The sequence below is a fragment of the Sturnus vulgaris genome, chromosome 4 (assembly GCF_052056855.1).
Source record: "Sturnus vulgaris isolate bStuVul1 chromosome 4, bStuVul1.hap1, whole genome shotgun sequence".
Taxonomy (NCBI): domain Eukaryota; kingdom Metazoa; phylum Chordata; class Aves; order Passeriformes; family Sturnidae; genus Sturnus; species Sturnus vulgaris.
The window spans coordinates 21,827,262-21,853,487 of record NC_142246.1 but is presented as its reverse complement, the minus strand read 5'-3'; the positions used below and the strand labels follow the sequence as shown (position 1 = coordinate 21,853,487).

At 38.8% G+C, this 26,226-nt stretch overlaps 1 protein-coding gene across 2 annotated transcripts in view; it reads right to left on the bottom strand.

The window, feature by feature from the left end:
• NWD2 (NACHT and WD repeat domain containing 2) overlaps nucleotides 1-24,901 on the bottom strand; it is a 52,499-nt gene extending 27,598 nt beyond the window's left edge. The window contains exons 1-2 of one of the 2 annotated variants that reach the window (XM_014871005.2): nucleotides 24,751-24,901; nucleotides 4,120-4,208 (exon numbers count right to left, since the gene is read on the bottom strand). In XM_014871005.2, coding sequence (XP_014726491.2) covers nucleotides 4,120-4,208; nucleotides 24,751-24,901 — 240 coding nt within the window. Of the gene's footprint in view, nucleotides 1-4,119; nucleotides 4,940-24,750 lie in introns of those variants that run through there. The other variant, XM_088163254.1, reaches the window with a different exon arrangement.
• Nucleotides 24,902-26,226: the final 1,325 nt, after the last annotated feature.

Sequence of the window (26,226 nt, the reverse complement as noted above, 5' to 3'; positions counted from 1 at the left end):
ATACATGACTATATTATGAAATTACAGTTTATTTTAATATTGTTTATTCTGTGTAAGCACTCTGCAAGAAACAGAATAATAAAATTAGCTCTTGTCCAAACAGATTATAAAATTAGCCTTAAGATTTAATATAAGAACTAATAATGACTTGATGCAAAACTAAATTTCAGCAGTTCACAGCTGGTTAATCTTCTTGGGAAATTTCTGCTACCAATACCAAAGTTGAAGACCAAATCCTAGAGCTATTTATGCCTATGTGTAATTGCACTACCAGTAGTCTCATTGATTATTTAGGCCTTAAAACTTTGTGACTCATATCAGTGTCTGCTGGAGTAGGCACATTGTTACTAAACATGACAGGTAGTGTCCTGTGTGACTCATGATGAGTGAAAAAACCCAGGTATGCAATGCACTGAGTGCAAATAAAGATATTGAGCGTATTTTCTTGGCAGTGTAAGCGGAGATGATACACTTGGCAGTGTAAGTGTAGCTGATACTGCCAAGAAAATACACTCAATACCTTTATTTTTTACAGAAACTCTGTTGCAAATTCTGCTGGATCATGCATTTTCTGCTCTACAAAACTGCATTTCAAATAACCTTCCTATTTCACTCACTTGCACAGATTTCTTTTCTGTCCTTTCTCTTTTAGTTTTATTAGGAAAAAAGTGTTCCCTTCTTCCTCTCTACTTTCTGTTATTTATTAATACAACTTTATTATTGAACTTCACATTGTATTCATCTGTCTGATTACCTGCATGATGTATGATAAAGCTTAAATATTCTTATTATAAAATACTTCACCTACAGATCTTAGCATACAGTAAAAAATGTTTTAATTACTTATTGAATGAATTTATTGTGCTGCTGATGTTCTTCTGAAATGTGAAAGCAATTTCTATTTTAATTAACTGTTCAGAAATCACATTAATTCTGTAAATGTGAAGAGGAAACTCCCTGGAGTACCAGATAATCATAGGGGCTCAGGGGCTGCTTGTTACTTTATGAGGTAACAGTTTTGGTGCACAGTATCTTAACATGACACAATTTTGTCCTGCAAGAGTAAATATTTTACTGAACAAACTTCTGAGGACACCAATAATTTCAAAGTAAGGTCTCATCAGTTGCTCATTATGATAGCTAAAATAAATAGGATTTACAAAATTAAAGAAATGGAACAAGGAGACATTTATATCTGATTATGATGTATGTTTTTACTTATGCTTGGAAAAACTGTGTGACAAACACTCACTCAAACTTTCAGTAAGGCTGTCAAGGTTATATGACAACTAGTGCCCTCTGGAAGAGCTCCTTACCCACAGCAGACTGACACTGGTCTAGTTCAATTCCACACTAGCCACCTAACAAGAGACTTTTCATTCATAATTCAGTGTTTCCTTTTGCTTACTTTAGCTTTTGTCCTACCAATCCCACAGTTTCACAGATTTTGCTTAGGAGATAAAATTATTCTATTTTTATCACTTCCAAGAGCTTAAAAAGGAACTAAAAATTTCATTCATGCAAAATTCTACTCTCCTTCTAGCATATATATCCTGAAATATAATGAAAATTATTTGAAACAGTTCACTGTTTTGAAGAATAAAAGTGTACACTGCTAATTACCTATGTTTGGTTATCCTTCCAAAATTTTCAATTACAACTACTTTCTTTAATCTCTCCATCCTCTCTTGTAAAAGTACTGTATTTCAGGTCAAAACCACCATGCACTCTGGAAGACTTTTGCTCATCTTATTTGCTTTCTTAGCCAATAAGTGTGGCTAAGAAAAAGTGTGTCTTTTTCTGAAATATTTTCTGATACAATGGAAAAAAAGGCCATCAAGCTAACAAACTGAGTGTGATTGAATACAGTCAGTTCTGCTTCCACTCATATGGTGACTATGCTCAGTAACAGATTGATGACACCTCACAGTTCTCATGCTTTGCAACAACTGAAGTAATTTTGAGTGTAGCCAGGTGACTCAGTGAAACTTGGAGTAATGCATGCAGTCAAACATTTTTAATTTGGGTCACGATTTATTAGGTAGAGAGTGTCCTGAATAGTGCATCTGTAGTAGTCACATGTGAGGTAATTCTTATTTGAAGATTACATATAAGGATGAAAAGTGATGTGCTCTGCTCTGTAAAGAGAAATGTAAATTTATCCCTGTATCTGAAAATTACATAATACTTTAGCACTGCAGTAAAAACTGTAGTCTTGACTTTGCATGCCAACCTAAGAAATTTAGTGTATCAGGATTGAAATAAAAAAAAAGTCTTGCTAAAGTCTATGTCAGTGTCTCTTTCAAAAAGCTTTACTACTTCTCCTAGGATATTTTTGTACATATTCCTACTTTGCTTCCACAGATATGTGAAATGTGATGTGATATGTGATAGCTTTCTAGCAGTTTTCTGAACTGTGGCAGTAGAGCTGTCTTTCAGACCTCATATCACATAAAGATGCTCCTGGTGTTGAAACTATATAATAAAATAATTTGCTTCCATGAATATCAGCTAGAGTAAACTTAATTACTTCTCCCCTAGAAACTACATGACAATCTGTTTGAAGAAAGACGTGTCCTCTCACAAAGAATTCACTGGATTATGATATACTTGGAAGAGACATGTCCCTCACCAAGATGTTTCCTCAAAGATCACAGAAATAAAAGGTCAATATTTTCTATGAATATCAATCACATGGTATTAATACAAGAAAAATATTATTTAAATATCTTTTGCTATTCTTTTCATGTACCACTGCAGCTGGGACTTCCCAATCAGCTGATGAGCTAGGACCCTTAGATGAAATTCTTTTATAGCAATAATCAAAAATCACTGGAATTTACCACTATGCAGATTCAGCAACTTCACTGTGACTCAGGGAATTAAAACCAAATATCGTAATTTAAGAACTTGTTATTTTGATTAAAAACCAGCTGCACATGAATCAAGAATAATACACTGGGAGGAACAGGATGTTGCATAAAAGGCATTAGCTGTTTGCAACTAAGCTACACTCTGGAGAGATGAATTTTTGGGGTCACTAAGTACACAAGGAAATCTTGTGGATGCAGAGCCAGAATTTTTTGAAAACTAAAGAACATTTTTACAACATCACAAGCGGCATTTGTTTCTCTTAGCAGGAAACAGTTCAGGCCTGCTGACATATAAGGGACTGTGAATTAGAACACACCTGATTTAAAGTACCAGTGATGCCAAACACACCTGTTTTAAATCAAATACAACTCTTTTATTACCAATTGGCTCTTGCAAAAGATGTGTATGGGTCTATGTCTCTCACAGCAGAAAGGAAAACATTAACTTTCAGAAGCAATGGGAACACTACAGTAGACATTAAAGAAACCAAATTCCATATAATTACAATAAAAATGTACCATGCTCAATTCATTTTGTTAATCAGTTTCAGTATTCACTTGGTTAAATGATTTTATACATTACAGTGAAACTTAAGTATGGTTTCTAGAAACACAACATAGTCATTCAGATGTAACATTAAGTCTTCTTATATAGTCTGAATATCTAAAATAGAGATGGTGCTTTTTCACCTATTCAGATTTTACCTCAAATCTGCTTGTAAAATAATTTAAGTACATCAAAGGCTGAGAGAGTTAGGCCTCTTTAACCTGGAGAAGACACAAATGAGAGGGGATTTTATCCAAGCACACAAATAACCTAAAGGTGGGTGTCAAGAGGAAGTAGCCAGGCTCTTCTTGGTAGTACCAAGCAATAGGACAAGAGGCAAGGGACAGAAACTGGTGCACAGCAAGTTCCACCTAAATATGAGGAAGAACTTCTTTACTGTGAGGGTGACAGTGCACTGAACAGACAGGCCAGAGAAGGTGTGGAGTCCTCTTCCCTGGAGATATTCAAAACCTATTTGGATGCAATCCCATGCAACCTGCTCCAGGTGAACCTGCTTTTGCAGGGAGAATGGACTAAATGACCTCCAGTGGTCCCTTCCAACCCCAACAATTTTGCGTGTGATTCTCTGAAAGTTTTTGTAATTTTCTACTTTTCCAATGATATTTTAAAATGTTATCTGTTCTAAAAAGAGTTAATTTCAAGATAAAGTAATGCAAGATTCAACACAACAAAACCTACCTGAAATTCCAGGCCATAGTTTTCTCTGCAGAATTCTCTCAGCTTAGGATATACGTGTTCTCTTAGGGCCCTCCTTTCTGCTATTGTATCTGTGTTGTGGAAAAAGATACTATTAACAATATTTATAGAAACTCTTCTTTTAGTCAAGGATACAGATTTTTGACTTGAAAATGATCCCTTAACACACACAGAGCAGTAATGAAAATCGAGTTTTGGGATCCAAGCCCCAAATTGTTCATTGTACAAACACACGGAAGCGTTAGCACGTGTAACAATACATGTAAAATCACATAAATATGTTTGCATGTGTCAAAATTATGCTTCATACACATTTTAATGTTGCAGTATATTACAATTCAGTGGAGCTGAATTAATTTTGTAATTCAGCAGTCAGAATTTATATAATGTTTTGACTTAGTTTCCAGAAAGCTGAATTTTACAAATAAGAAACACCATGGAAAAAAAGGAGATATACCAAAGATAAAAGAAATCTCAATACTTAGACACAAATCAATAACACGAATTAACAACATAGTCTAAAATATATCACTTTCTTCACCATCTTTAATCTAATAGTACCTTAAAACCATTATTTATCATAATAACATTATTTATCTTTCGCCCAGGTGATTCCTCCCATAATACCAACTACTCAGTTCTAATATTATGTTATTCTTACCATGTTTTGATAATGAAGTACCATGTGGCAATGACATCAAAATTATTATTAAGTTCAGTACATCCAAGTTAATCTGAACACATTTATATAAAATATGCCACTTGCACATATGGTCAAATATCAATTAAATTTGGTTAGCAGTGAAATCTTATATAGATAATAAATTTTATTCTCTTTCACAAGACTACGATTTTGCTATATTGTAACTGAGTTGAGATGACACAGCGATAGCACTGTTACTAAGTTATTTCCAAAAATAGAACATAACTGTTGTAAACCACTAGCTCTGAGTGCCATGTGGTGAAAAATGAAGTGTTAATTTATGAATGATGGAGAACATCTACTGCAGGTAATGCATGATTTGTGTAACTGCACTGAAACTAAACAACAGATTACAATTGATTTGACCTTTCCCATATTGTTGCAAATAAGAGACACCTAACAACGCTTTAGAGCCACAATCAGAACCACAGCTGATATACCTGAGTTAGACGTCTATTCACAGAATCATGGTCACAGATATACAATGTTTTTATCTTAAAAAATCCAGGAAAGTATGAAATCTGTAATTTAATTTATTACACCAAACTAATAACATCCTTCTCACTATTTAAGTGTATCTTGGAAATATTACCCAAATGTGTGGCATAATTGCCACTTATTTGCATGAACAGAAAGCAATCCAGAAACATCCAGAGAATTATTTCTCCTGAAATCTTCATCAAGGTAAAAAAGTCTATACCAAAAGGCTCAAAAGTACAGTCGGATTTAATTAAATTTATCTGAATTACCACAGTTCTTCCTTCACAAACTTCTAATGTGCAAAAAAGTCAGAGATGCTTTCAGAAAGCATCCCCTCTAAGCGAAATAATGTAATACAAAGTATTTATGTTTTAATATTTTAAAATACACTCTGCTTATATGTGTTCTGACAATGGTCCAAGAAGCATTAAAGTCCTTGCTACACCACCAGCTTTCCATTTGACTGTCCACACACCACGCAAGTCGAGGTCCTAAATCTAAAGTGTAGAGCTCTTACACACCCAATCTGAACACTGTTGGTAATACTGAGACCTGCTCTGGGCTACATTTGGATGAGTGTAGCCACAGTTTCCATCAGGCAGTCATTACTCTCCTCTCCCTGACACTAAGGAGCATCAGGGAGACACAGGAGCGTGGTGCCCAGCCCTGGGCATCCCAAATCAGGAGGGTGGGGAGGAATCTGGAGAAGCTGTAGAGACAGAGGCCAAAAGCACATGGCCTACCCAGAGAGAGGGAGGGGTCTGGGCATCTTCAGTCCAGCAAAGAGTGTGAGAGGCAGCCAATGCAGCCTACAATTAAGGCATTTACAAAGATGATGGAGCCAAGCTCTTCATGCCAGAAAGTACAACAAAGACAACCATAACATATTACATCCTGGAAGTTCAGGCTGGACATCAGGACAAGCTCCTCCGTCCTTGGAGCTCTTCAAGACAAGTTCATGATCGACTAAGTTTCTGTTGACAGCATTTGAGGAGCGAGGTTAGCCCAAGTGACCTGACCTGTGTACCCCCCCTTCAACCTGCAGCGATCCTCAGGAGAACTTGCAGGTTTGGCTTTGTTATCCAGGCTGCTTCTACACTGCCTGGGAAGACTTTTGCTCTTGTCTGGGCTACTGGGAGCAAAGCTGTAGAGTAAAATAGATGGTGCCAAGGACCCAATGTCCATGCCATATGTTTTTCAGGGCATTTTACTTTACATTGAGCTCAAACCTCCCAACATTTGGAATGCATTTGGTGAGAACCTGGAGTTGTCTTCCTGTTTTTTTATCTAAAAGGAATTCAATTCATGCACACCAAGACCCCCTATGATGTGAGTCAAAGTGTACTAGATAGTGATGATCAAGAGATTCACTTCACTTGCAGATATGGCTGAATACGGACACATCCTACAAATATTTAGGAATGAAAAAACCAGCACTCTCAGCTCAGAGCTGTCTGTGTTAGTACATAAAAGGGATGGATGAGTTGCTCCCTCCGTAGGATCCACAGTCATTAATTTTCTCTCATACTTTAGTGTCTAAGTCATCCTTTCCTTGCAGAATGTAGTACACAGCTAACAAGGCTAATTAGTCAGAGGTTTGCACGATGCCAACACAGCAATATGATTTTGCCTCCAAAGAAATGGTGTTGCTGTACCTTGTGATAAAACCTAAATGTGTAGTTTGCTTCATTTGAAATACTTCATTTATTTACCTTCACAATATCTGAGACCCTTAGATCAATCAGTGATAGAAGATTCTTTGTCTTAACACAGGATAATCTTGGCATGCAAGTTTATGAAAACACATATCTTCACGATCAAGTAGAATAAACTCTGTTGAAAACCAACTTACTAGTCAGTAACTGAGACAAATCAAAATGATTCTTACCTTTCTAAATCAAAATCAAGCATGACTATAGCTTGGTTATTAAGGAAGCAACAATCCACAGTTTTGTTTGCAGTTACTTAAATGTGACAGCAGACAGAATGGTCTTACTAGGGATATAAAACAAGCTAAGTTGCAGGAACAACAACTAAAAGGAAGCATTGGAAAAAATAGCAGAATTTAAGAATGAACATAATTAAATGATAAATGGGATATATTTTGCCTAAGGTTTACAACAGACAAAATAATTTTCTCCTACTTTTTGTTTATGCCCATAGGATTTATACTGCAGAACCCCACTGGCTCTAGTTTTAGAACATGGCACTGTTCCCTGCAGCTTAACATGTAGAGTCTTGTTCAGAAAATGAAACAACACACTGCAGGAGTAGTGCTACTTTGTAATATCTTAAAAATTAAATAGATAAAACATTCCTTCAACTAGAACTGTGGTTGGGACCCTTGGCATACCCATTTTATGTTTTTCTTTCTACTTCCGTATCTAATGGAGTGTGCATATCTAATTGGAATTTGAGTCTCGTGCTTATATTAATTAATATTAAGAATTCCCGTATTTGAAATAAGCTTTGAAACTTTAAGGAAACAGAAGTGTATCTAGTTAAGATGAACCCTGGTAATTAGTATGGATGGCAGAGAAGCTGGTTTAATTAAATATAATCGAACTTGATTTAAAGTGACAGCAAATCTGTGAAACTGGCAGTTCCTAACAACATCACACAGGCAAATTCCACCTTCCAGGCTGCTGCTGCAGATGAACATATTAACTAAATTACATTCTTCTAGCAGCAAAAATGAGACAGTAGTTGTGAGATGAGCTTTCTACACCTCTTAATGTTAATTCTGATATTCAGAAATACAAAGAATAGTTCACAATAAACTGTAGGTATGAAACTACACCTGAAAAAGCATAAGAGAAAACTTAAAAAAAACCCTCAACCCTGAGCTTGTCTCCAGTATTTAAACAAACCCAAACCCACAAGACAGTGACTTGTTGAGTGCACATCTTCCATACAAGAGCCATCTCTAGGTGGTTGCCTCCTAAGCCATTCCATACCCACGTTGTCCTGCCCACCCCTACCCTTTGAACTGCCTGAGAATATCAGTGCACCCTCCTTCTCCTCGTGTTCCCCAGGGTAATCCTGAGGACTGAACTGAATTAGTCACACATCCATCTACATCTTTTCTCCTGTCCAATAAACACAACTGTTTGTGTGCAGTGTGATTTCTGAAGGCTTCTAGCTCAGTCAAATCACTGCTAGTTTTCATTAGAGAATGCCAGGGTGCTACTTCTCAGCGTGAACTATTCCCATGCCAAAGTCTGACCTTCAAACACAAGCTGTTCTACTATTCAAGTCACTTATTTTATTTTAATAGAGCAAGTACGTTTTTCACTTGTGTTAGTAAACAGATGATGTGTATTTACAAAGAGTTGCCAAACATTCATCTCTGGGATAAAATAAGTCATGGAACACAGCCCTGTTGAAGAAAATTTCAAAATGTATATGCAAATGAACAGAAAGAGTTAACATGGGCCTAATGGAAATTGCCCATTTCCAAGCACCCATTGCCAAGTCCTAAGACCAAATAGTTTATCATTTTGCTGGTGCTGTACTGGTCTGAGTTCAGATACAGCGATGCCAATGGCTGTTTTCATGTATGTGGGTTGCAGTCACACATTGACTCTACTCAGTCAAGGCTTGATGCAGCTGAACAAGGATTGCTCAGCCCCATTCTCCTACCATGTGTTGCAAAGGAGGTGCCAATGTGGGGACAGCGAATCCCACTCTACCACGCTCCAAGCAGCAGCATAGTCAAGTTGACAAATCTATTCATGGAAAAGTAACCTGTGAGTAACCATATCCATGCATGATGCAAGCTAAGGCCCTCAAGCAGAGGAAAATCCTAAGCAGGGAGGGTGTTTGCCCTGCCACTATTTGACTGACAGAGGAACATTGCAATACCCAGCTTGAGAGAGCCAGCAGGAAAATTGTTGACTGACATAACAAGTTGAGGCAGGCAGCTGAATCTGGAAGAACCCAGGCAGAAAAAGAAAGGGGAAAAAAAGAAAAAAGCTGCTCTTGCAGCTGTTCAAGATAGAAATGAATGTCATGTGGGGTCACAGAGCTGTCTAAAGGTGTCACCTCCAGGCAGTCCTCCAAGACAGAGCAGCTCCTTGTACAGGTGGAAGAAACAATTCCTGTATCACCTCCTCCATTGTCACTGTTATCATGCTTTGCAGGTCAGGACAGACACTGGCTGGGGGTTTTCACTTCATTCTTTCAGCCCACTTCTCTGCTGCCATAGTCTCCTGCCCATTTCACACCATTACATTTATTAACATAATGTTGGAGCCTCTTGTGCAACTATGGAAACTCTGGATGAGCAGTGAACTTCTGATCTAGTCCTGAATGCATGTCCACTAAGATAACCAACTATTTGCTTTCTCAGACTTTCCTAAAGGCTTAGATTTGATAAAAAGATAGAACAGATTCTTGCCTTAGGATTTTTTTAATTCATTACAATATTAAAAAAAGTGGGTATTTCATAACTGTTGTCTATTAACTGCAGTGAGAATTTCTGCACTTTAATTACTTAAAAGCAATGCCAAGTAAGAAGTGGCTGCCAAGTCTGTTAATGCTAGTACGTTCTTGACTCATATGACTGTTCAACTGAATTATTCCTTTTAAACTGCCCTTTTCATTGATAATGCACAACAGCATTGTGCATTATCCGTGCTACCAAAAAAATTCAGATACTAGGAGGTTACATGTCCCTAAATATTATGGAAAATTTGTCTCTGAAAACAATATAGTTTTCATTTCTAGAATGCCTTTCATCTCAGAGCATTTTGCAAGCAATAACTGGGTTTGAATCATATAGCAGGTAAGAGAGGGGAAAAAAGACTTGAGCTCCCTACTACCCTTGCCTTCCTAGAAAATTAAATCCATAGACACTGCTGTCATTTATTTCCCTTGGAGTTTCTGTGAGGAAAGAGCATTAGAATAGGCATCCAAAGCTTCCCAAGATTAGGTAGACCAGGAATTGGGAACAGGCTGGTCTGGGTCAATTGTCCCACTGTCCCTTCCTCGAACAACAATGCCAACCTTGAGGTCTCTACTGGATGTCTGGAAGGCAAATAAGAAACAAGACAGACCGAAGACCATTCATTAATTCAACTAAACCCCACAAATAACTAACCATCCAAATAAATTCTGATCAGAAAAACTCTGCAACATTACTGTGACGTAACACAGTTGCGTGCTCTCATCCACCTGATGGTCGGAGCTCTCTCATGAGATGTGCACAAAGTCTACGTGACTCAACCTTCTCAGTTCTCAAAAAAACATAAATACAATTCTGGACTAAGCATTTCAGCCTAAAGGAATTTCTGCTTGTCATGAAAGCCAGAAGAAATAATGAAAAATAACATTAAGATGGTAAGTTATTCTGAAATGTGTCTCTCAAGCGGGAAGAAATGACAGGATGTGATTACAAATTTGTGATCTACACCAGAACACTTAAACAAACAAACTTTCAAAACAAAAGACCTAACTAGGCAGGATTCAAAATGTAGGGTGTAATTATAAGCCTAAAACTGCTAGTTGCAGCAATTACCCCTTCTTCTTTAGCCCCAAATCAAACAATACCTGATTTAAAATGAGGCATAGTTTTCTCTGAAATGTTCCATGTTGTCAGATCCATAAGATGACAAAGGAAAAAAACCACATAAACAGTAGGTGAACATATACAACATGTATTTTTAAAATTATACATTTTTATATTTTTAAATTTTAAAAAAAATTATAATGGCCAGAGTTTACAGTGTCATTTTATAAAAAAACCCTACGTCTTGACTTCTAATATGCTTAACCAGTGCCACCTATTGGTTTAACACCCAAACAATTAAAAAAGAAAAAAAAGGTTGGCTGGTAAAATCAGAGGGGTCCAGACCCATGTTAAAATAAATAATTTAGGGGAAATATCTAATACTCTAAATCTAAACTAATAGCTAATACTAAATATCTAAGTACTAAACTGATATAAGAGAAGGGAAATAGTGGTTCCTATATCCAAATATCAAGATTCAAATTTTCATTATTCACACGATTGCCTTCCCAATTTGAAACAAATGTTGGTTTCTGACAGTTCTATTTTGCGTGCAGCATGCTTACATGAAATATATCTGGAATTGCATCAAAAAGTTGGTGAAGTTAATGGAAATATCTGCTAGTCTCAGTAGATTTTAAATGAACTTCTACATTTGGCATGTATTGAAAACCTCTATATTTTGATATACTTACTGACTTCCACAGAGTCTGCATGAAATTTCTCAATCCATAAATAAATCAACCAGTAAATAAACAATACATACTCTTGTGTCACTCTGGTGGTGACGATATGGATGAGGAGTCCAAAGCAGAATTTTATCTCATAACGTGTCCTAATTAATTAACCTCACATTGCCACTTGGGAACACAGCACCCTCATACACAGATGTTCTTAAATAAAACAAGAAGAGTTAGGGTGACATAGAATCCTTTACCAAGTCTGTATGTTCTCCCTAGACTGCTCCTTGGGTGCATAGGTGTCCCTGTGTCCCCTGAGTGTGGTTTGTGGCAAACACAGAAATGCAAACGTGTCTGCACACAAATGGCACAAACACCAGGAGCTTCAGCAACACTGCAGGCTGAAGGCAGAATCTCTGCAGGGAGAGACCTTTTTGCACTGCACAAGTGGAAGAATTCAAAAAAGTCTAATTCAAAAAAGTCTAATTCTTTCATTTAATAAAGCAAGTGAGAAAAAGCTCCTGAAAACATGACAATTTGCAAGCCATTATTGTGGTACAATTAAATAATGTGACAGGAGAAACTGAAGGCACAGCACACAAATTAAATCTGAAAATTATCTCTGCAGACCACCAAAGGTTGTGAAAAATAAGCACTGGAAAACAACAAGGCCTGTTAGGACAAGAATTTGCTACTGTGATCAAAATTAACATGAAAGAAAGACTACTTGTGAAATCTAAAGGAAGAGTTCTGAACGAGTTGTCGAAAAATGAATAACAGAGGAGAGAAATAAGGGCCAGTGCAGTAACAAAGTCATGGGCAAAAAGCCCATTGATTCATTGAGAGGTGTCAACTCAGACTTCAAAAACTTATGGAATTTCCCAGAAAGCAGAAAAAAGGCTTACAACACTGGAAAATGCTTTTAAAAGTTAAGTTATGTGTATACTGCAATAGCTTTGCCACTTTTTTTTCCTCACATCACTAGACCAAAGAGAAAACCACCAGGGTGTGTTACTAAGGCACTTAAGGTAATGAGGCTGTGGCAGTCAATAAAGCAATGGGATGTCACAGACATTCTTCCTCCTAACTGCAGGTTCAAGTGCTGGAAGAGAATGAATTAGTATGTCCTAGGCTTTGAGAAAGCATAAAGCAGAGCAGAGCCCTAAAAAACTACAAGAAATCCAGTCTCATAGAAGCACACATTTATTTCACAGTACAGTCTAGTACAGACTATTAAATGCACCTCATTCTGAAGAAATTCCAATAAACATTCCTATGTGACTTTGCATCTGGCAGTACTGCAAAACAATGGAAGAGCTCTGCAAGCACTGTTGGCTCTTGAGTAAAGTTGTCCTTCCCTTATCTGCATTTTCTACTTTAGGTGCACAAGTCATGGAGTTCCAATCCAGCTTGCACTCTTCCTTAAGTTTGATGTAATACAGCACAGTTTGGATCACTACAAAACTGGTGAGGTCGGTTGGGCCAACTGGAAAAGCACGACTGATAAATGTAGCCTACTGTGTGGGCTTCAAGTGAAAGATGTGAAGACTTTTATGCCAGAAGATGAAAAAGTCTCACTTCTGGGTGTGCAGAAGCACCCACATAAGAATGAGTTGCTGCTTGCTATCAGTGCAGTAAGTTTGCATCAATATAGTAGGAGTTTTCTTTGCAACAGATTTTCTTCCTTGATGCTAAATGGAGAGGATTAATAACATCACTGAACAGTCACAATAGCTCATGGTTGTGGTAGAAACTATTATCAAAGATGAATAAATGAAATGACAACCCCAGGAAAGGAGAGCAGCTGCAAGAGGGCATTAAACCCAGGAAAATGGGATCACATGAGGGAGGGATGTTAGAAACTCAAACACTGCTTGCCTGAAGAAGAGGATCTCAACTGATTTTAAAGGACCACTTACTGACAGACAATTTCACCCTAGGTATCAACACCCACTCACAGGCCCTGTGGCACAGCAGTTTTTAAACTGAGAATTCCAGGTAGGGTCTGCACTGAAATTCATTGAACACGGCCAAACAATTTACAAAGCTGGCTCGTTTTGATAGATTATGCAATGTCTGAGAGGCAAACAGTGATTGACATGTAAAGGAAGAGTGATTTATCAGACCTTGTTCTCCTTACCCTTCCAATTCTAATGATTCATCTAAGCATTATTTTTAGTGAAGATTATATAATCCAGTTGAAAAGGCCATTTTTAATAAATTCTAAAATGTACCTGTTTTTATCAGTCAATTATTCCTCTGATGCCTTGATTTTCCTAGCTATTGCTTTGTTACTCTAAGTTTAATTAATTTTTTCCGCTTGGTAACCACATTTTGTTGATTATATGTAAAAGTAACAGTAAATTTGAAGTTTAACCATCTTGAGGAGTTAGTAATTGAAAATGGACAACACATATTCTAGTCACTTTGAGAAGCAGATGTAGTAGAAACAAGTTAAGTATAATTTCTCACAAGTACCTTATACAAATATGATACAGAAAATAATATTTAAAGAAAACTTCCAAATGGCATACCAATTTAATTAATCGGTGACTGAACTCCAGAATGTTTCCCAGATTAGCACTTTCAAATTACTTTAGCCATCTTCCCCAACTCTTTGCTCTTATTTTCCTAATAATAATACCCACTGAGTTACAATCACCTTTAAAGGAATATAAAGACCTTCTGTGATGCTATGGTCTCAATGGCAGTGTAGAATCTGGGTGAAAGGGTGGACTTGACTTTATTTCTATTTCTTGTACTGCCAGACACTATCAGTTTTTCTCAGTGCCTGCAAAGGTATTTGTCCCTTGGCCATAGAATAAAGAAAAATTAATCTTTTATCTGCTACACTACACACAGTTAAAGGCAACTAAATCTATAACTGGAGATTTAGTTTGAAATTATTTTGAATTTACATAATGACTGTAAGGAGCTGACTGTGGCATTAACATTGTAACAATATACCACCAATGCAATTACTTAATAGAATTATACAATATTATACATGATTGATTATAGAAAGTGTAAAATAGAACATTTTTAATTAAAACAGGTAGAGTGTAAAGAGATTATTTGCATTTTAATCTCTGTTTTCTAAAATATAAGGGAGGAATAAATGATGAACTGTGTTTTCTACATGTCTTTTAGGCTCTTTTGAAAAGTATTCTTAACTCATTGACTGACATTAAACAAACCAGACCAACGAATCACCAGGTAAATAAGAGAAATCCTTTAAATGTGTCTCCTCCTTCCATTCAGAAATAAACCATCAAAGCAAAAGCTGCAACATGAGCCATAACACTATAGACACTTCATAAATGCCTCATTTCCAGAAAAGCTTCACCTGAAACAAGCAGACCACTGCAGGACATACATCCATGATAAAATTATCCATACAGGAGTTTATTGATTTATATTATTAGATTGAGTTCCTGACATGGTAAAAGGATGATGAGGAAGAGACTGGATTTGAGAAATTTGTGAATTACATACACCAGTTAATGAAAGTTACTGAAACTCATTCTAAACAAGGAAGTTTTCAATAAATATTTTACTTTTGCTAATGTTATTGACTAATGAGCTTATTTTGTGTCTGTCTGTTGCTTGTAAGCATGACCATAGTAATATTGAAGACACACCACTGCAGAATGCTGTACAGTCTGCTTTCCTATGTATTTTCTTAACTGGTTTGGAGATAGCTCATGCAGAGTAAGATAATCTATCAGGAATGGCACAGGTATGCTTGCTCCTGCTTCAGGCACCAGGACAGATCTGAAAGCCTCAAGATGTCCCCTGCAGCCCCTCTAGTCTGTGATTTGCACAGTAAAAAAATAACTAATGAAATAGCTGTCTAAAGCCCTTTGGACCTTTGTTACAGCCACACATACCTGCTTTAGATGGCACATCATGGCACTAACTTTGCATGACACAGATGGCTTAGTTCTTTATAATCCCATGTCGCAAATTATTTGCATTTCAAAGTAAATCATGATCCAAATTATACTAGTGTTTTGATGTACCAAATTAGGGATCACACAAACAGAAATGCTTCAATAACTTGTTTCAAGAGCACTGCATAATTCTTCATCACTTTAAAATGTAATACAATATATTTATAGATAAAACAAGACCATTATCAAATAATAATGGTTCTATAATTTTCCCAGTATTTTCTAGCAACCACTCCTAAAAAGATCAACACCTACTGCTCACTGGTATCTGAACTATCAGAAATATTAGAGTGAAAAATGGAAATTTTCTTCAGAACTTACTACTTTGTCTTGCCAGAATAGTACAGGCTGTGAATCTACCCACCCGGACTATTATCAAGGAAGAAAGCATTTTTATTTTGATCTCCTTTTCTAGAATTTGTGGGGCCTTTATGCAGTAGTAGGTATTAAAAATAAAAATATTAACTCTTGAATTTCAAGAAAATCACTTATAAAGTGGTCATACAAGATTTACGTTTAATTATGACAGTAAAGCAAGATCCTCTAGATGTGTCTTGTTGGCATAGTTAGGTGCAAAATTTCTTGATAATAAGGTAACCCTTAGATTAGAGTCCTGCATAACAGTCCTTTGGATCAGATTTCATACCTTATGCTCCTTAGATTGTTGAATGCTGTCATTTCCTTATTTATTTCTTATTACAGCTCCATCTTAATAACTCTGTAGGAATAAGGACATTTGGATACCTAGATCTTCACAGTTAACCTCTCTGTATATAGACAGACAAAAATGGATCATTACAATGATGGTTTTGGATAATGTTACTCTTTTAGGGAGATCTGCTTCTAGGTACCCCTTCTCCACAGATACTCCCACATTTGTTTCTTGAGATCTCTTCTTTGGGTGAAAACGCATGGTCTTGTTCATAAAAAATTTCCACTAAAGTTAGCAGGACTAGGTATTTTACTGGGCAAAAATCCATCTCAAGATTTGGAAAGGCTGTTACAAGTACCAAGACTACTGACTAATTAGTAACTCAGCTAGACAAATTCATAGAAGCAAAGGGCTTCACAGGTTATTAAGCACAAAGACATAATGTTCATAATTTTGTTCCTGTTGTGATTTATTATTCTTTCATCATACATCTGAAATTGCCAGGGTCAGAGTGGAGTATTGGACTCCTTTGGTCTCACTCACTAAGCCTGATCTTACTGCATTGGCTTCTCGTTTGTCTTGTATGTAACAGCTCATTTGCATAACTCTTCAAGTATGGATAACTCCTCTCATCTAAAAGTATTTAACCCATATGGTTACTCACTGGTTCTCAGTCATTTAAAAGTAATCTTAATCTAATATTTTAAACTTAATTTTAAACTCTGAATCTAAAGCTGTCCAGATAGGGCTCTTAGTCATTAATTCTCCTTTCATCTTAATGTTTTGTAAAACATTACTAGTTAGAGACTAATTAAGAATTTCACAAATAATATCGCTATTTATCATATATATACTATAATAACTATCTCAACACCTGTTTCAGTTTGGAGATTCATGAAGCCTAGATGAGACTGTGAAGGTATTCAATTGCTAGTAAGGTGAAATGGGCTCCATTAATAAATACTTTCAAGGGTTTCATCATAACACAGAGGAGTGCTACTTTAATGAAGACTGCTCTGCCACCCCAGTAAATGCTAGGAGCAGGCTGAACAAGAGTATTTGACAGGCTCTGACAGTTTGAAATTTGACCTGTTTAGCTCTTTGATCAGTCCCAATAATTGATACATACAACACCGTGACTCTGGATTAAGTTCAGTATGGAAATCCTGCCATTTGCTAGTCTTTCCAGTTTCTGGCAGGAAGTGCATTTTGAACACTCTGATAAATCTAGTCTCTAAAGGTGACTTTTTTTCTCTGCATGCATATTCTGCACAAGAATGACTGTAGCTGCTCAGGCCTAAGGTGTGTCCAGCACAGTGTCCCATCTCCAACAGAGGGTAGTAACATGTGGTGATAAAGGGAGTTTAAGACCAGGTCAAAGATAGATAGAGCCTTTTAACTATGGTGGTGATGAGGTGGCTTACAAAAGTTACATTTGGTACATGTCATTCTTACCCAGCACAGCAGCATGTACATGGGTACACTGCACTGATTGGGACTTCTTACTATTTACTCTGCCCCACTGCTTGTTTTCAGCTACCTGTGATTTAGCCCTATTCCCCTTTTGACTACAGATTTTTAAAGTAAAAACTTACCTCTGATACAAACCCTATATTAATAAGAGTATTTTAGAAGAGCACTGACACAACCATGATTAAACTATGTTCTCTAATTCCATCTATTATTATCCTTCTTTAATTCAAATTCCAGTAAAGGAATTGTTAAGCAGTTTTCTTGAACAGTGCTGCCTATATTAAAATCTGCCAGATTTCTTTGTAATTCATGCACATGACTATTTATGATATTATATTTATATCTACCACCTTCAATATATTAAAATCTTAAATTACTGTAGGTAGATATCACTAATGTATTATTACTGCAGCCTGAAAGGATATCACATCACAAAGTACTCTTTCAACTAAATTCAAAGAAATTTTGTTTTAGTGGAAAAAATTACCACTTGGGCACTGCCCTTATATTTTGAATTAGAAGTTTAGTAACTCCTTGAAGTTTCTTTATGTGACATATATTTTAAAATTCTCCAAACAAAACTCCAAGTCTAATTAGGATTTCCTCTTGCATGTTCACACATCTGTGGACACATGTCCACACTGTCACGTATGCTCAAGTTTCTTAAGAGGAATTATTTTGCTGCATAAGCTTAGAGATAGGATACCAACCTAGGCAGTTATGTACCTTTTGTACTACACTGCTCTTATGTGATTACACAAATCCCACCACAGAATACATGTGGCCTCCTTGAAATACAGCCTTGGAAATCCTCTTCAGCTTGCTGCCCAGCAGACTTGCTCAGCTGAGAGGTCATCCCACTGCCCTTGAGCAGGAAGAAAAGAAGGCACTGGGATGCTGCCTGCTTGGTGCTGTCTCTCATTTAAAGGTCTCATACCTTGCTGAGGGAGCAATTCACAATAAGGACCAAATTCAATCTGTTCATCATCTAATACATTATTTGAGAAATTAATGTCACATGGAATTTGCACACTTGTTTCACTGTCCCTCACTGTACTTAGAAACTGTGTCAAGGGTCCCCTTCATCACTCAGAAAAAGCCACTGGCCCCAAGAACAAGGCACGGTCTAGTGTGCAAATACATCTGAAGAAATAAAGCAATATTTGCCAAGTCAGAAAAAAAAAGAAGAAATTGTAGGTTCTGTTTGTTTTAATATTATTTCGTCAACGCTATGAAAAGCAATCACACTCCTCTGCAAAGCTTTTACTTTTACAATAGCATTCAACAAAATCTAGGCAGTTCTTCAGCACTGCTAGAAATACAACCTTAAGTGATGCCCTTTGAACATACTCAGTTCTCACAAGAGAACTGAGCACTACCAGCAAGTTTGAATATAGTCTATGACAGTGCGACTTGAGTGTCACACATCCATTTATACCATCCTACACACCTTAGAGTATTTTATATAATTTATGTGTATGTGTGCATATGTGTGTATAGACAACTATAGATACATAAAATTACAGAAAATTACAATATTTTAAATATTAAAAATAATGGACATGTGGTAAAAAAATTTAAGCAGATAGTGTAAATACCTAATCCATTTGAAGCGGATAACTCCAGGTGTTGCTACCAGGAAGATGATTGAGTTTCAGGTAATTTTGCTTACTTCTAAATATTACGAAGAAGCCACAAACCCAAGAAATTACATAGCTTGCTCTTTTATTAAAATAACCCTACCCAACAAGTCTTGATTATAGTATTGTTGCCAAATGCACATCTTACCTTTTGAGTACATGAATGAAAATTTTGTGGAAAATGAAACAAAAGTTATCAGTGTTGCCATTTGCATATTCGGTACATTTAGAGGAAATCCTTATCCCAGTCCACAGGCTACATAAGCAGATAACCCACATGAAGTACAGGAGGGCATGAAGAACAGTTCTTTTTATATAGATTGTCAGATTATTACAGTTTTTCGAGTTTATCTGCGTGCCAGAATAACAGGAACAAAGGCTTGAGGATCTACTTAGCAAAAAACCATTTTGTACTGGTTGGTTCTGCCTTACAAAAACGTTAAAGCCTACATAAGACTTGGTCAAACAGTCTCAAGGAAAGTCAGATCTTGCTTTTTGCTCAACCACACAAACAGTGGAGTTGTTTCATAGCACAAGAGAAAAGAGAAAATTATACATAGAAGCAGAAGTACTGAAAATGGCAGGTTTCTTTCCAACTTAACAAACTGTTGGTATCTCTAACCTCTGGATGTCCAGAAATGAGACATATTTCAAATCAAGGTTCACACCAAACCTGGGTACTTGGATGATTTTTCTCCCCCGGACTCTGAGATACTTTATCTCTAAAACTTTTTAATTTTTTTCCCCAAATGGTATCTTGGTTTTTGACTCTTAAACACTACAAGTGATGTGCGTCACACAAGACCAGAAATAGGTACAAAATTAGGTAACCAGAACTAACACTTAGCACAAAAAAAGTCCTGGAGTTATTTGTCTCCACATCTCCGCAACACCTCCTTTGCAATTTCATACACTTGAACATCTGTGGTTTTCTTTAGCTAAGGAATAAATTCCACTCAGATTATATAAAATTGTCTTTATAAAAAGATCTTCATGTAACGTATCCAAGTAGGGACACCATATGGTATTTTGGGACCCGTCAGAATGGACCATCATTAACTAAGTATTGCTCTGGCTTTTGAATATCTTTCCACTTTAACATTTCCTAAATTATATTTTCCTTAAGGAAGACAATATTCCAGGTAAAAATAATATAGCAGACCTCAAACATGCTAAGAATGCCAGATTATGCCTTTCTCTTATCACATATGGCAATAACTTTGTAATTAAAGCAATCATAATTCTTCATCTGTTTCATCTACCATCATGTCCTAAACTACAAATTCACAATACTTTTTTTTTCTTTCACATGTACAACAACGTAGAAAAAAAACCACATGTAATTCCTGCAAAGCAGCATACAACAACAGGTCCAGATGAAAACACTGGTAAGACCTGTTTCTGCAGTCATTATTTAATTCTTCTCTAGTCAGCAAAACTAACTGCTGCTGCCAATTTTGCTTTATGTATCATGAGAATATAAGTAAATTTGGCATTAATCACATACACTTCACTAGAATGAATGTTTTTTAAATTAATATGATGTTCTGGATGATGCATGTCAATGGAAATAAACAAAGATGAAAAACTGAATAATAAATCAAGAAAACTCAAAGTCATTCAATAGCATAAGACAAGGATACCTCACTCTGGCAATTTATGGGAAAGCTGGTGAAGTTACAGCTGTAGAGGCTGGTTTTATACTTGCTTGTACAACAGAATCATGAAAGTGGTGGTAACATTAGGAGTATCTTCTAATAGAATAAGGTCTTAATTTTCTATTTCTACATAGGACTTCATACTTAAGACTGTTAATCATGTCAAGACTAGTAGCTGGTTTAATGGTTTTAAAAAATGGGTACTGGAGGCACAGAAACCACGAGGAATTAATCAGGGCTGTTAAAACAGATCTTGTTCATGATCTCATCAAAGTTGTTTGTTTGTACTAGAGGGTATTAATAGGCTAAAAATGGCTAAAAAACTATGAACTGTCAAAATCCAGTAACAGCAATCCAGTGCTGGAACTTAGGAGATATGCAAGGGTGCTGCTCAGAGGAGAGTGCAGTATGTAGCTGAAAGAATGGCTGGGGAAGGGATCATCCTTACTGTGTGAAGTGCTGGGTGCAACCCTGCTTACACCTGGAGATGAGGCTGGCTAACACCACCTGTGTCAGGACACACTCAGGTTCTATAGAAAGGTATTATCATGCTGTCTGCAGTGGAACCACCTGTGTGTAGGATTTGGCTTTGTACACATCCCCTTGTCAGTGCACTCATTTGTTTTGACTGATTACTAAGGCATCTTCACAACTAAAACTCCAAGAGGTCAGAGTAAAAAAAATTATCCATGTCTTGACTAATTGAAGCAGTAATAGGACTTTGAGTCAAACTAGCAAAGGGCTGATTCCCCCAAAAGGATTTAAAATGTTCAGAGTTTTGACTGCTTGTTCCAATTCACTGGATTTCATTTTCAAGACAAATTCCATTTTAGGCACCAGTTTCAACAAGAGCTTGTAATATTTCCTTGCACCACCACAGAGTTTCTTGAAACTTTGCAACTCAAATAATTTTCTCTTTGAAGTAGTGCCAAGAATCATTGGACTGCCCTGAACCTATATAGGGCTGATATCACAGTTCCATGTAATGGAACCATAAGGGAGTTTATACCTGTTGTTTTTCACATGAACTGTATGTTAATGGCAGTCATCTACAGAGGCACTACTGAGTAGCAGAGAAACTGTCATTAACTGACTTGCTGTTAACAGTTCACAGATTTCTACAGGGAACAGTAAAGCACTTACTACAATCAGGCAAATATGACTTTTCTTATCACTTTGAAATAATGAAAATATCCAAAACCAATAAAAATCTCGAACCTCTCTTAGACAAAATGCCTATTTAAATACATATTCAAAATATTGTTGATTGCCTATGTCTACTGAAATGTGAAAACAGATTTATTTGTATTCAAATAATAGAACAACTTCCATGTTTCTAAAAATCCGGTCATTTTCAGTGATATGAAGATAGATTAATTGATATTAACAACTTGAGCAAGAGAATACTGTTCACTACTAGGGGAAAACACAGTTTCATTTATCTACAAAACTTCCTTTAGAAAACGACTGCAAAATGAAGCAATCTTGCTCCTACTGCCCATGCTCACTGTCTCCACTTGTTCTTTTTAGGGACTTCTAGTTAAGAAATTTTTCAAATAACCACTTTCCTAGTTGCATAATAAAACCATAATATATTTCAGTCATAATAAATTATGTTTATGAAGAACAGACCAAACACTGATTACCAGAGTTCTCCCCTACACACTTACTGATAATAATTCAAGAAAACTTCTTCTAGGTTTGTACACTTTCAGTACTAAATAAATTTTTCTTGTGACTGCTAGCAGGATTAATCCCTACACTTCTCTGACACCACAGTTCAAGTCTACCTCTGTGAGTCTGGAGGCTCACTGCCCTTTTCAGGAATGCTCTGCATCAAGAAGAAAAGGGGTATAAACTGTGGTGAGATGCTGAAAATTGACAAGAGAGGCCTTAGTCATGCAAATATAAATTGTAGTTGAATATGTTAAAAGATTTACTGAGTAGGAATACTTCAACCTTCTCATCCAGAATTTTGGCACCGTGATAAACTTCTTCAAGTGTTTTGCCAACAACAGTTCTATTTCAAAAAGTACTTTACTAGATGATGTATAAATGCCATTAAAGGCCAATTTCTTGATTATCCTTTTTTCCTTTTTCAAAAGTCACATTCAGTCAGTAATACTTCAACAACAGTACTATCACCAATAAATAGTAATGGTTGTTTCTTGTCACTGAGAGTCCTTAAATGTTCGTAAACAAAACCTGTGACCACTCTGAAATTTTGTTCCCCTACTATCATTTTTAAAAGGAGGAGCAATGTCACAGATAAAATATTTGGCATGAAGAGTGTTAATCATTGTAAACATGTGAGAATACAACAAAGATAATGTAAACACTCCTAAAATGTTCGAATTGTGTTCTTTCAGTCTTGGGATTTTTTTAAGGTTGATATTTTCAAATTACATTTCCAGAGTAAAATCCTTGAAATGGATACATATGGCTTTAAATCTCAACTTTTAGAATTAGTTTAGTGGGTTTTCTATTTTAGCAAATATCTAGCTAACATACCAAACTACCCTAAATGCCAATCACATCAAATGCAGAGGCATCAGCAGCTTCCCAGTTAAGGCAATGCTGGCAGAAATCCATTTCCAATGAGTAACGTATCTTCTAAAAATCCACAGTAATTTTCTTTCAGAGCCAAATAGATTTTTTTTCAGTTATCACTATTTTTATATCTCTTTGCTTAGATTGCAGCAATAAACTGCAAACATCTTCATGCCCTCCTTAAAGAATGTCATCTTTTTAAATAAACAGGGATGTTGAATATGAGAGCTGAGAGTTTCCTTGTGTCAAAAGCAAATAAGAATTGCTGGAGGTGTGGGAATTCTTCAAAGCAGTACTATGCCCAGTTTTTTTTTTTTTTTTTGCTTGTGAGCACTATTTCTCATACTCCCGTAAGTATTCGTGCCAAGACAATTTTCACTTCAAAGTTCAAACTATTTTGTCGTTTCAGGCATGATTTTCAGCTCTCCGATGTTTGCATAAAAGGTGACAGTATTGTAGAATTAGAAGTGTTGGGGGGAAGGTGGTGGGTGGTGGTGTGAAAGATAATTGTGAGTACAGTGGGCTCATTTTTTACAGACAAGTAACGTCATAAGTGTGAATGCTTAATTTGTTATTTCCGTGCTTCAACTGGGAATATGCTTCAGCAGCTCCTATCTTACAAGTGGGAATGACACCTCCTGAATGTATGCAAATTCCTCGAATCAAAGGGTAATTTTAAAAATAGGCTTTAAACAGCAGGATGCCTAATTAATTCCGATACTGGGTATACGACCCCAACTTTATTTAGCTAGAACTGCAGGTTTCAAGGCAGGCTTCCTTGGAAGCAGAGTATAGCCGGGATCAAAGGATCACCTTAGCTGTAGCCTCAGCCGGCTAAGATCTGCTTTCATTGTGCTATGAAACCTATCGGAAACTTATTAACCAGACCCCCCAGGAGAGCTCTACAAAACATCCCTCCCCTAAAAGCCTCCCCTCCGCTAGAAGGCAGCCCGTTTCCGTGTCCCCAGATCCCGGTGTGCCCTCCAGATGCCCGACAGCGCAAAAATGAGAGGATGCCCCGCATCCCGGTGCCTTTCAGGCGTGTCATTTACGGACGTAAAACTTAAGGAGCGGAGTACACCGGTACCTCCGAGCCCGTACACCCACACCCGGCAAAGCCCGCCCCACAACCCGGCGGCCGCCTCGCCCCGCGCCCCGCACCGGACGGAGGGGCCCTGGCTCGGAGAGGGGCAGGGGCCGGTGTGGCCACGCCGCGGCCCCGAGCGGGGTTCCCGGGAGCAGCGGCGGCGGAGCGCGGCCGGGGAGCGGCGGGCGCTGCGGGCGGCAGGGGGAGCTGCGGGGCGGGCGCGGTTACCTTCGGGGTTGGCGCTGATGAAGACGCGGACGCTCCTGCCGCTCGGCACCAGGTGGGACGGCAGCGCAGAGAGGTTGCCGGAGAACGCCGCCCGCCGCAGCGCCGCGTCCCGCGGGCAGGGCAGCCTGCCGCCCGCCCCGGCCGGCCACATCCCGCAGGGCGAGCCGCCGGCTCAGAACAGCCCCGGGAGCGCCGCGCCGGCGCCAGCAGCTCTCGCCGCCGGCTGAAGGGCAGCGGCCATGCGGACCCTCGGGCTGCCCGGGGCCGCCGCCTGCCTCCGCGGCGGCGGTGCGGCTGGGGCTGCGGCCGCCGCCCGGCGCCGGAGAGCGGGGGGAGCGAGGAGACGATGCCGACCGCCCCCCGCGCCGTTCCCGTCCCTTGCGGCGGCCGGCGGCGAGGACGGCGCGGGCAGAAAAGTTTGCGGCGGAGCGGTGCCGGGCGCGGCGGGGCCCCGCGGCGGCGGCGCCCCGCGGCGGCGGCCGGACCCCAGCGCCGCCCGGGCGGCCACGGCCACCGCGGCCAGCGGCGGGAGGCTGCGGCCGGGAGCGCGGGCTGGCCGGCGAGGCGCTCTGGTTCCCCCTCCGCCAGCGAGGGTTTGCGGTGTCCAAAGCGGGGACGCCTCCGGTGAGGCTGACGACGCCTTCGCTCCTCCGAGTGTGTCACAGCCCCGGGATCGGATTTTTATAGGAAAACCGCTGCCGGCTCATCCTTTGGGCTCGGAAGAGTTCAGAGCCCTTCTTGTGTTGTGTTCCGTAATCTCCTGCACAGGAGTCCCACCTGCTCAGATACAAAAGAGAGATGCTCTTGCTGCTTTTTTCTTTCCTTTGTTTTTAATCAGTTATTTATTTATCGGAATAAATGAAAAGCTGCGGTTTGAAGAATGAAAGAGACAGGAAGCAGCGAGACGCGCCGCCGGCGGGATGCGGTCCTTTGCAGCAGTCAGTGGCGGGGCATCCCGTTGGGCAGCGCCGATGAAATATTCAGGAGGGCGGCGGGGTCGGGCCGCGGCTCCGCCGAGCGCGGGGGCGGGCGGGGGCGGCGGGCCGGTCCCCGCCGGAGGGCGGCGGCGCGGGGCGGTGCGGAGCGGAGCGGAGCGGCCCCAGCGGGCCCTGGGCGAGCCGCGGAGTTTAGAAACCTCCCCGGGAGGGGCGGGCAGGCAGGGACATGGCAGCACGGCGGAGAGGAGGGGCAGGGGAGGGATGGGCGCGGGGCTGTAGACAGCCTGATGGGTCTGTCGGCCGTGGGAATCCCTTCTGAGGAGGAGGATGGAGGCTTCGGCAGAGGGATTTGTTAAACACTCTGCAGGTGTTTGTCCGTGTTTGAAAGGCTGGAGACAAAAGTCTTTAACGCGGGTGGTATTTATACATTTTATGTGCTGTAACTCATGCAAAGCTGATTTATGTATTTCCAGATATATCATCCAGTATGTACAATGTACACGAAACAATCTTACTGTGTTTTTAAACGCAGTATTTA